General features: G+C 41.9%; 1 protein-coding gene across 1 annotated transcript; it reads right to left on the bottom strand.

Annotated features, from left to right (window-relative positions):
* Positions 1–2220: 2220 nt before the first annotated feature.
* Positions 2221–5630, bottom strand: LOC142904868 (transcription factor 7-like 1-B). The gene is made up of 5 exons (XM_076051224.1): positions 5468–5630; positions 5294–5377; positions 4958–5102; positions 4741–4848; positions 2221–2253 (listed from the first exon to the last, which is right to left on the bottom strand). The coding sequence occupies exons 1-5, from the start codon at positions 5608–5610 to the stop codon at positions 2221–2223; spliced, it is 513 nt and encodes a 170-aa protein (XP_075907339.1). The 5' UTR covers positions 5611–5630.
* Positions 5631–11559: the final 5929 nt, after the last annotated feature.

Raw genomic sequence — 11559 nt, forward strand, 5'->3', positions numbered from 1 at the left:
TTGATACAAGCAGAGAAACATTTCTCAATGAGTGAAAGTTACAGCAGCGTTGCCATGTAAAGTTTTCTTCCGTGCCTGGCTGGCTGCCTGGTTTCTACTACTGTATTAGACGTTCGTCCCTGTGCGCTGCGTTCACAAAAGAGTTGCTGCCCAGCGAGACATTATACGTATATATGTCTCTCTCTGACAAGATAAATCAAAATGATGCGGACGCGGTGAGATAAAATAAAAATAAGGAACTCAACTGTAGCCTAATGTGGTCTGCAGTCATTTAGCAACACCGTTCTGTCGGCAATAACAGTCCCCGATAACCTGGACAACTTTAGGGTGGCATCGTTATTTGGGGTCATTATATATAAATGTTTTTATTTGCATTGCCTCACATGATGAATACTACACAGATTTCTATATATGTCATTTGTTTCCTTTTTTTGTTTCTATTTTTACATTCACAACAACAACAGCATGGTGTCATTTTCGCTTCTTTTTCCTGTAATAACACGCTGGACAACACTCTGGGAGCAGTCGCCTTTTTGCGCTCGCTGTCCCGGTACTTTTCTACCATCTACAAATGCCATGAGGTTAATTTCATCATGAAAGACATTAACATCAGATGCAAAAGCAAAGGAAACTGCTACGAGGCTATTATCCACCGACCACCGTGTTGCTGTTCCTGGAAAAAGAAGCGAAAACGATGCGCATAGATGAAATGACGTTCTCCGTGTGTCGGCTAAATACGACAGTGACACCAAGTGGAACTAAAATAAATTCCACAGCCCCAAACGTCTTTTTCAAAGCCTGCAGTGAAGAGAAAGGTTGGTGATGAGCAAAGACAATTCCAGAGAAAGTGGGAGATGCAATATTTCTTTGTTGAGCACAGGGGCACCCCGATGTGTCTCATTTGCACAGAGAAAGTTGCGGCGCACAAGGAATACAATTTGAAACGTCATTACACAACTAGACATGCTGAGGAGTATGCAAAATATCTGGGAGATGAGAGAGCCAAACAGGCTGCAAATCTTAAAACATGTCTACTATTTTGTTTATTTATTATTATGATTTTTTTAAAATTTATTTTTAACTAAGCTTTTCTTGTGGAATACCCCATGCGACCCAGCCTCACCCAGCCTTTGCCCCCAGCGACCCCCAGGTAAATTGAGTTTGAGACCCCTGCTCTAGAGCCTCAGCAGGTGTAATGGCGCATCGAGACCGCCAGAGGGAGCCATAGCAAGCCGTTGGCAGACGCACCGCCTAGATGACGCCCTAATGGCGAGACCAGTGGAGGGGAGACACCGGGTGGACGGACAGCGCCTATTCTGCTCAGTCTCCGAGGGGGTGGAGACCCTTTTCTAATCCTAACCCTAATTACTAAAAATATATTTTTTAAAAATGACAAAAAAATCACAAAAAAAAAAAAAAAAAAAATCACAAAAAAAGATAGAAAATCACAAAAAGACAGAAAATAATCAGCAAATATGGTCATTGCACGGGTTGGAGAGTGGGTGACTGTCTCGGACAGACGGCGCCCTCAGCGAGATGGGGCCCCAGCTTTTGCACGCCGGAAGGACCGTACGATCTCCACTTCTCACCTCGGCAGAAGATGGACTCAGTCCAGTTCCCCTAAATGACCTTCACGTAGCCCCACTGTCGAGGGGAGGGGCTTCGGGGAAACTGGACGATCCCTCTACCTGAATGACGTAGACTGGATGTCTGTTCTTGCAGCTCATTTAAAACCTCTCCTTCCACCCCACCCCAACCTCCTCGCTCCACCCAAACATGCTGCTTGACAGCAGTGAGAGAGCCGACAAGTAGATTCTCTCTGTGGCCAGACCTTGACCGCCAATGGCAACATTCACAGACACATGAAAATCCAAGAGGACCTGGCCAGTGGCCTGAAACTAGCAAGAGCGTCTGGCTGCAGACCTGCACTGTCAGGACCCACCTGCACTGAGAGGTCCGGAAGTTGATTTTAAGCCTTTCAAATTAAAACGCTTTTGGACCAGAAATTCATTTAAATCCCCGGAAGTTGAGTTAAAGCCTTTCAAATTAAAAGGTTTTATAAATTAAAAAGTTTTACAACAGAGTACGTGAAGATTTTTAGAACAGAAGACTTGAGGAATTTTTTCTTTCTTTAAAGATTAATTGTTATGTTTACTGTGGCATCAGAACAGGCTTTCGATTTTCTATTGTATTTTCAGTTTTAATTATTACGATTATGATCTACTCCTGGTAGCTTTCATAACTTTGTGTTCCCTGTGTTTTAGGAGGTGGGTTTTTATTAACACAAACCCAACCGTTGAAATGTTTGTTTTTTGTAACACACACACACACACACACGTATATGTATATATATATTTATGTGTATATATACATATACATATACATATGTATATATATATATATATGTATATATACATGTATATATATATATATATATATATATATATATATATATATATACATATATGTATATATATATACATATATATATATATATATATATATATATATATATATATATATATGTATATATGTATATATATATACGTATATGTATATATATATATATATATATATATATATATATATGTATATATACAGGCCACCAGATCTAGGTGGCCTCAGCCCTGAACACCATCACATTCCGTGAGTCATTTTGTTTCTGTTTGCCCCCCTCCCCGTGTGGTGTCAGCCTGTCCTGCTTTTGTTTTGACCAGTTTCTTCCCCTTGTTTGAATCGTTGGCCCCTTTTATTTTGAAGATCCTTTCCCCTTTTTTTTTAGTTTGAGAATTTGATTCGTTCATTTACTTTGATATTTGTGGTTTAATTGTTCCCCCTTGTTCGTAAGTTGTTTGTGTTGAACGGTGCTTCCCCCCTGTGTTTTTGGTATTGGTAGTTTACTTATAAATTTGTTTGTTTCCTTTTTCTGAGTTTCTGTTTATTTAATTTAAATCCGTAACTGCCGGGATTCCTTTTTGTTTAGATGCATTTCCTTTAAACCATAATAAAGCCTTGTTTTTCTTTGTAAACCACGTCTCAGCTCATTTTGTAAACGAAATCTGTGTGCCTTTCATTATTTTATTCCTCAAACACAACTTGAGGTGGCGTTGTCGTCCCATATCCCTACTCCTTAACAATAAGCCCCCTTACATTCTGTAAATTCATCAACATTATCTTCCCCCCCCCCACACTGCTCCTTTGTGTTGCCACAAGTACCAAAGATTTCAAAAAAATATTTGTATAACCTTTGTTGTTTTGTAAGGTGCATTACAAATTGTAAGTGACCTTCTCAAAGAACATGAGCACATCCTCACGTAATTAATTTCTTTTTTTTCTTTTTTCTTTTAAAGTTTATTTATATTATAATTTTAAAACATGATCAATCCAGTGCTGCCGGAGCACCGAACATGAAATCAGTGTGCATTTCATGCAAAAATGAATTAACTTGCGTTTTAAGTCCTATACAAGCCCATTTATTTTAGAAAAACACATTATTATTACAACTACTACTATCATGATTATTACTATTTCACCTCTCGGGTAGTTCTGGGACAGAAAGATTGACAGCAGTGGTCCATCTCTATCGGTTATCCATCTTGGATTCAGGGGGACATTACCTGCAGTTACACCTACTGGCCACTGAGCATTAAGGTATGTTAAGGAATGGAAAAAGTTTCGACCGCAAACTTGAGGGACTTTGACGTTGACTGCCTTTTCAGTCGCTCGCATTCCAACCTAACAAAGTTATATAGTATGTCTTTCTGATCATTAAGCTATTCGCCTTGCATTTTAATTCAGCTCTATAAGCATGTACATGTCTTTTTTTTCGGAATTTGACGTTTGCCATCGTACGATAGCATTAGCCGTTAGCTTCAGACAGTTTTTTTTTTCTTTCCGAAAGAAAGGCCCCAACAAAGGCGTCAGCGATTCCCACACATTTGAATGTTTTAGTCACACGTTTGGCTCCTGGCTCGCCGAAAGTGTTGGACAAGGAGCTTCTGGACCCGGTGGACGTCTTGCTTTCTCTGGATGATGTCAAGCCAGAGGACGGGGACAGCAGCAGCAGCTGCAGCAGCAGCCTCCGTCTCTATCTAACATGAACTTTACCTGAACCACGCCTGGGCGCCCAGCTCAGGTAGATCATACTCCCCTACTCAGTAACAGTAAGCCCTGTATGAACACTCCCTTCACCATGTTCCAGCCACTTTCACTGTTTGTCGTTCTTTTCACTATTGAAGTTAACAGCTGCTGGAGCTCTGCAGTCAGACATGGCCAATCGCCGTAGCGCAAGTTTTTTTTATTTTTTTTTTAATTCAATTTAAACACTATTGAGACACAGGGTCTGATTTACAGGAAGGACCTTTTTTGGGGTGGGTGGGCAGAGACGTTGCTGGGCTCCAAGCAAGAAATCCCTGGGGCCCCACCTTACCGATGCACGGCCAAAGAAATTGGTTTTTGCAAACATAAATGCAGATAAATTGAGATAAATACCGAAAAAATAGATTAGTGGTTCTCAAAGTGAGGTCCAAGGACCACCAGATGTCCCTGAAAGCCCAGGCCTATTAATAATTGTAAATAATCTGACACCAACAAAGATATATAAAATATGAACTTTTCATTATTACAAAAGTGCACTGCAAATTACTTAAACTTTAAATATAAAAAAATACTTGTGGCTGCTGCTAGCTATCCTAGCTAGTGCAGCTAGTGTTGCACTGTGACTCTGTGTGGTGTACATACGTAATTATAAGTGGCCGACCAGCCTGGGTGCTGCTGGGAGTGGAGCTCTTTCTCCATTCTGGCCTTTTCATAGTATACGGCCTGCTCCTCCTTTGACAGCGACCTCCACTGAGGGCACACAGCAACACCATGTCAGCAGGTCCACTCTTGGGGCATTAAGTTGTATAATAACTATGAATGAATCAACACATCTCAAACCTGTAAACAGTTCACTCACCATCTTGCCCAGAACGGCATTTAGAGCAGCACTGTCCCTGTTTTTCAGGTCTTCCATGACCGTGACGCGCTGCTCTTTTCTGAAGATCATGAACGCGTTTATGGGCTTCTTGATGTAAGGGAGGTCGGTCGTATGGTTTTGTTTTCTCCGGCACAACATAAAAAAGAAGAATTAAAAGAATGTTAAAACAACAACGGTAAACAAAACTAAATCCAGAAAAAAGCTGAATCTTTTTGAGCATTTGACAGCACACCTGGTGCTGGATGGATTGACACCAGTGATGGTGGGCAAGGGTCATGAGAATTAAGTACATTTGGAGCAAAACTTAGTTCTTACTTTGGGTTCATCACTGCACTTTGAGGAGCAGGACCAGCAGCACCATACATGTTGGGAACCATCCCATAAACTGGCTCTCCATTTCTATACAGACAAAATACACAGATGTTTTAGTGCGTGAAACTAGCGTCAGAAGCTCACTGGTTGTGTTTTCAGTGCATTATTGAGACTTACAGATATCCAACATGATACAGTCGGTGCTCCTGGAGTGGAGGGAGAGCGAAGGTCAGCACACTGAGCCATTGAAGACACTCTGATGGTGCTTTGCTTCCACAGTTGTGGTGTAGTGTTGCACTGTGACTCTGTGTGGTGTACATACGTAATTAAACGTGGCCGACCAGCCTGGCTGGGAGTGGAGCTCTTTCTCCACTCTGGCCTTTTCATAAAATACGGCCTGCTCTTGTTTGGACAGCGACCACCACTGAGGGCACACAGCAACACCATGTCAGCAGGTCCACTCTTGCTAAGATGGTCTGTGAACCTTCAGACCACTTCACATTTTCTAAATTTTGTGTTAGACGTTAATTTATTCCATCTGTCTCTAATGTCATCTGTGTCATCTGTGTCTATTCTCATGCTAGTTTCCAGACTTGCATATCTTGGATTTGCCTAAAGTTGACTGGCTCCGGCCATTGCTCCACAGCTTATGTAATTTTAATTGTTTTATCCTTTTAACCTATTAATATAGCCATAGAAAGAGGTTTGCCCATTGGAACAAGGCATCTAAAGCCCTTCTGGCAGGTGAGGTGCCACCAGTTTTTCGGCTGAAGTGCAAGTTGGACGACATGACCAAGGTCAGTTTGCAGTCATTTTATTTTTCTCAATCTTTATAAGTTCTTTTCAGTTTTCAATCCCAGTAAATGGTTTGAGAATTACTTTGTGACAACTGCTTGTATTAAATGCTCAATATTAATTTTTTAGGCTCAAGATAATAAATGTCCGGAAGAGACAACTGAAGAAGAGGTAGGCTTGGTCTCTAGATCCATGTTGCTAAGTTTTCTAAGATGACCTTTCAGGTTATGAGAAAAAGATGATATTTTTTTTTCTCCTTTAGATCAGTCCAGTTGGCCGAATTTTGCAGCAATGTGAACAAGCAGCAGAATGGGTTCAAGCAAATTAAGAATTGTTCACAGGAAGAGTGGACATGCCTGAGATTTTGAGCATGGATGGCGCGCCAAAAGAGGAGGCTGCAAAGGAAATGGCAAAACTGTTCAGTGACTCTTTTGAGCCGAATGAAACGGACACGGAGTTGATCCTGGAGCCTTTCAAATTTGTATTTCAGAACAAAGAAGAAATGTGGCTCTTTTGTGATGAAATAATAGACAAGAGAGGGTACTTAGCATACTGTGAGTGTGAAGAAGTACATCAGGAAAGATGGATCAGGTAGATAAATGCCAGAAAAAAGACCCCGACTTTGTGTGTGCTTTATTTTTATTTATTTATTGTATTAATATTTTCTTTTATTTGTTTCGTAGGCTAGCATTCTGCTGCTGCTGCTGCTGCTGCTGCTGCTGCCACAACCACCCACCCCTGTCCTCAACCCCACATGCCAACAGCCCTTGGGCCCTCTCCCACCAGAGAGGCAAGAATTTCCATGAACTTCTCATAAGGGAGATGTTTGTCTTTACAATAAGGACGGCCTTAATGGCCTTAACAAATTAAGAGACCGAAGGCTTAAAAAACACCAATTATTTCAAGTAAAAAAACAAAAACAAAAAACAAACAAACAGGGCAGTGGTGCAACTAACAATTGTTTTAATCAATAAATGAAGAACAGATTTTTCAGCTGAACACTATGGAGTTCAGTCATTTGTCTGGATGCAGGATTGGCTGTTGGCTGGCGACTGTCGACGACGTGGCAAACTATCATTGGCTCAATGGCGATGAATGACTGTCATTGGCTGTCAGTTGCTGCCGGTGTAGGTACAGAATTAGTCCGGGTGCAGAATCGTTCCGGGCAGAAGTGACTGCCGATACGGCAACTCCATTGGGACACACCTCTACATCGCGGTCGAACGTGATATATGGATAGATCGCGGTACATTTACGTCCTAATAGAGTTGCCGTATGTGACGTCATTGGCAGTCGCCCACCGGACAGAGGCGTCACATACGGAACTTTATTAGGACAAACTATACATTATATAAACTCTATTATATATTAGAGCTGTCAGTCGATTAAAAAAAAATATCCGATTAATCGCATGGTTTTCCATAGTTAACTCACGATTAATCGCAAATTAATCGCATATTTTTTTATCTGCTCTAAATCCACCGTAAACTGAAATTTTTCCATTTTTTTAATAATCATATCAACATGGGCGTAGGCAAATACTTGCTTTATGCAAATGCAGCATGCTTATTGGTGTTGGAGCAATGACAAGTACTACTAACAAAACAAAAGATGCACAGGGTAAAAAAAATGTTGTGCGTGTGTGCGTGTGTAAATAGAAACACGCACTCAGGTGTCCATCTCAAGACCTCTTTCATAATGATCACTGACCGGCATCTCTAGGATCAAACAGACGTATTTTGATCAAGTCTTCTTCTGTGTGTGTGTGTGTGTGTGTGTGTGTGTGTATTTGTTTAATCTCTCTCGCACTCTGTTACAATGTACTGACAAATATAACATACAAATATGATCGAATTTGCCATTCGGTTTTTATTTTGAAAATTCACCGGATTTTCTCGTTTTTTTTGAGCGACTTCCTGTACTATAGATGAGGATCGCTCGCGGCTTGCGCGCAAAATAGAGCAGGCGCCGAAACGACAACTGCATGGCGAGCGCTCCTGTTCGCATCTAGTGTGAACCACCACATTGATTAATGTGGGCACCGAATGGAAGCGCTCGGCGCTTCGCTTTCACATCCAGTGAATTGACGTGAAATGCATGGCGCGATCCGCGAGGGGAGCCGCGCGCCTGTTCGCGTCTGGTGTAAACTACTACTTTGATTAACATGGGCGCCGAATGGAAGCGCTCGTTACAGTAAATGCATATCACTTTTGTCCTCTCAAGACTGCCATCTGGCAGGGTTTTGAAGTGGAACTTTCCATTTACAATTGACGCCTTATCCATGTTAGTCCTTCCTAGTGCCCATCAACGCTCAGTGTCATTTTCTTTTTTCGTTGTGTTTACAAGCCGGCTGCAAGCGTGTGACTGCGTGCTGTGAGTCAATTCATTTCCCGTTTCCACAATCTACGGAGCGGCCAAAGGCTCAAAAAGCACCGTGTGCGTTAATCGCGCGATAAAAAAATTGTCGGCAATAAAGCGGCGTTGAGTTAACGCGTTAATAACGCGTTAACTTTGACACCCTTAGTAAAAACCCTACGTTAAAAACTGAATATTTTATGTGAAATTTAATACTTTAATTTATACGAAGTGTCTTTGCCAGAACATGCAGCTAATTTCAGCTGACTTCCCAGGATCCCACAATGCTTTTCAGCAGCACGCAAAGCATCCTGGGATACCGAAGGACGCAAAGGATAGTAGCGGTGTATCCTTGGAATCGGCTAAAAGTAGGGCGCATTCCGAGTACACATTTGGAGCGTCCTTCGGACTTTTGGGAATTGGGGCAAGCCTTCGCGCAGTGCTATGACGCAACTTCCTTTCAAATGCATGCTCCGAAGGATGCAGACCCTGAATTGAGACACAGCCAAAGCTTCTCTGCTGTGACTCCTCCCAGTGCCATTCTACATCTCCCTGCAGCAACTTCCTTAGTGGAGCAGAGATCTCCAACAGATTTGGAATGAATTGAGCTTGATATTGCACCATACCCATAAAGCTTCTTTAAAGCTTGTTTGTCATCTGGTGTTGGCATCTGCATAATGGCTTGAATTTTCTCACAATCAGGACGCAGACCATCCACATGGAGGGCATGGCCAATGTATTTGACCTCTGTCGTTCTGAACTTACATTTGGCTTTATTGAATCTTAGGCCATTTTCATTTGCTCTTTTTAGTAGACTCACCCTAGAGTCACCCCAAGCAAGCAGATCACCAATGATGTTGACCACCCCATTCAACCCCTCGATCATCTGGGCTACCGCTCTTTGAAACACTTTGCTGGCAGATGAAACCCCAAAGGGAGGGGATTTGAAGCGGTACCTTCCAATGGGCGTGTTGAAAGTGCAGAGCTTGGAGCTCTCTTCATCGAGTTTTATTTGATAAAACCCTTGATTCACGTCCAGCACAGAGAAATAATCTGTGTTAGGCATGCGTGATACCACCTCCTCCACAGTGAGAAGTGGATAATGTTCTCTTCTTATTGCTGTATTCAGATCCTTGGGATCCATACAAATTCTGATCTTCTGTGGAGTGACAACAGTTACCATGCTATTTACCTATTGAGTTGGTTCTATCTGTTTTGCTATGACCCCTGATCGCTCCATCTTATGAAGCTGATCAATCTCTCTGTCTCGGAGAGCAACTGGGAACCTCCTGGGTGCATGTATCACTGGTTTCACTTCTGGGTCCAGTTTTATGGTGTGTTCTCCTGGCAAGCATCCAAGTCCTGTGAAGAGATGCTCATATTCTTTAGGGATGGCATCTGTTTTTTCCATGCTGTACAGTCTCTTCACCATTTTTAGCTCTGTACTTGTTTCTATTGTAGCTCCAGCCATTCCCAACAATAGCTGGAGCGTCTCTCTCTACTATTTCAAAGTCAATCTGGTGTGCTTGTCCCTTGTAGTGGCATGTGAGTGATGTTTTGCGTAGTGGCTCCATCTTGTGGCCTGAGTACACCACTAATCTGCAGTGAGATGCATGAAGCTCATTGTCAAGCTTCAAAGCCTGAAATGTCTTGGCTGATATAACATTGCAGTCAGCGCCGGTGTCAATCCGAATTCAAACTTTCTTTTCATTTATCAGTCCATCTGTCATTGTCACTCTTTGCCTTTTTTAACAGCTGCAATATATTTCGTCTTCATTGTCCCAATGGACATTTCTTCATCATTGTCAGTATATTCCTGATTACATTCCACAGCACGCAGCTTTTGTGATTTCTTCTGGCTGCTTGCCCAGCACATCTTTGCAAAATAATTTTTCTTTTCACATTTCTTGCATGCTTGTCCATAGGCAGGGCGTTTTCTCAGGTTGTGCCTGTAGCCACAACCTTTGACTGTTGATTTTCTTTTCACTGGACACAGGGTTTTCATTCATGCTGCCACGTCTTTGGTTTTCTGCACCTCAACTTCTTCATGCAAAGCTTTCATTTGAGTGGATGTCAGCTCACTGGCACGGCACACATCAAGTGCTTTAACAAGCGTGAGGTGGGCTTCTCTGAGCAATCTGGCTCTCACTCGATCATCTTTTATTCCACAGACTATTCTGTCATGAATGAGTGAGTCACAGAGGTCGGAAAATTCACAGTCTTTCGCTTTATGTTTTAGGCTTGTCACATAGGTGTCTACCGTTTCCGACGGGCCTTGTACACGGGTGAGAAACATGTGTCTGATGTAGGGCAGATTTTGTTTTTCTTTTTTTTCTTCTGGGTTCACAGTGTTCCCGGAACTTTTGCTTCAATGGAGCTATTTTGTTCCTCTCATGATCGGCCAAGACAAACGTGTTCCTCTTTAATGGCTCGGAGGTGGTTTGAAGTGTGCCATTTTTGTCTTGTCTTCTTAAGTTCTTATTCTGGCACCATGTAATGTCTTGTGTTAATAAATAACTTAATAGGACGACTTGGTTTTTTTAGTGCAAGCTCCGTTTTTTACTTTGTTACTCCCAATACGACTCTCAAACGGAAAATGAGTCACAAACACCATCCCGTTAACTTTCAAATTAAAATCACATTGACTTACAGCAATATGCTACATATCTGACCGCAACATCTAGAGGCCGAGATGAAAACTACATGTAGAATATAATATTCTGCACCTCGCCCCATATTGCGCTGACTGAACTTTGACATCAGCAGTAGTGCTGATTTCCTGGAGGGACTAACCAAAGTCCTTTCACCATTGCCTGAAATAGCCAGTGAGCTGAATCTAACCTGAACTATTTTCTGCCAAAATTATACAAACAAAATGATGAAATAAACGCCACAGAATCAAACGCACCTTTCTGCTGATTCTTGCCTGTTTGGACCGTTGGATAGGAACTCTGTGTGTGTTGACTCTGAAAAACGGCCGCTTTTATAACTGTTGAGTTATCAGAGCAATGAACTTTTTATAGTTCCATGTCACCTGGATTTCTGAAGAATTTCTTCATCTTACCTCCTTTTGTCCACCATCATATATCGTTCAGTCAAGCATCAGTAAATGAGTTTTC

The sequence above is a fragment of the Nelusetta ayraudi genome, unplaced genomic scaffold (assembly GCF_046127955.1).
Source record: "Nelusetta ayraudi isolate G7.1 ecotype Tasmania unplaced genomic scaffold, CSIRO-AGI_Nayr_v1 ptg000133l, whole genome shotgun sequence".
Taxonomy (NCBI): Eukaryota; Metazoa; Chordata; class Actinopteri; order Tetraodontiformes; family Monacanthidae; genus Nelusetta; species Nelusetta ayraudi.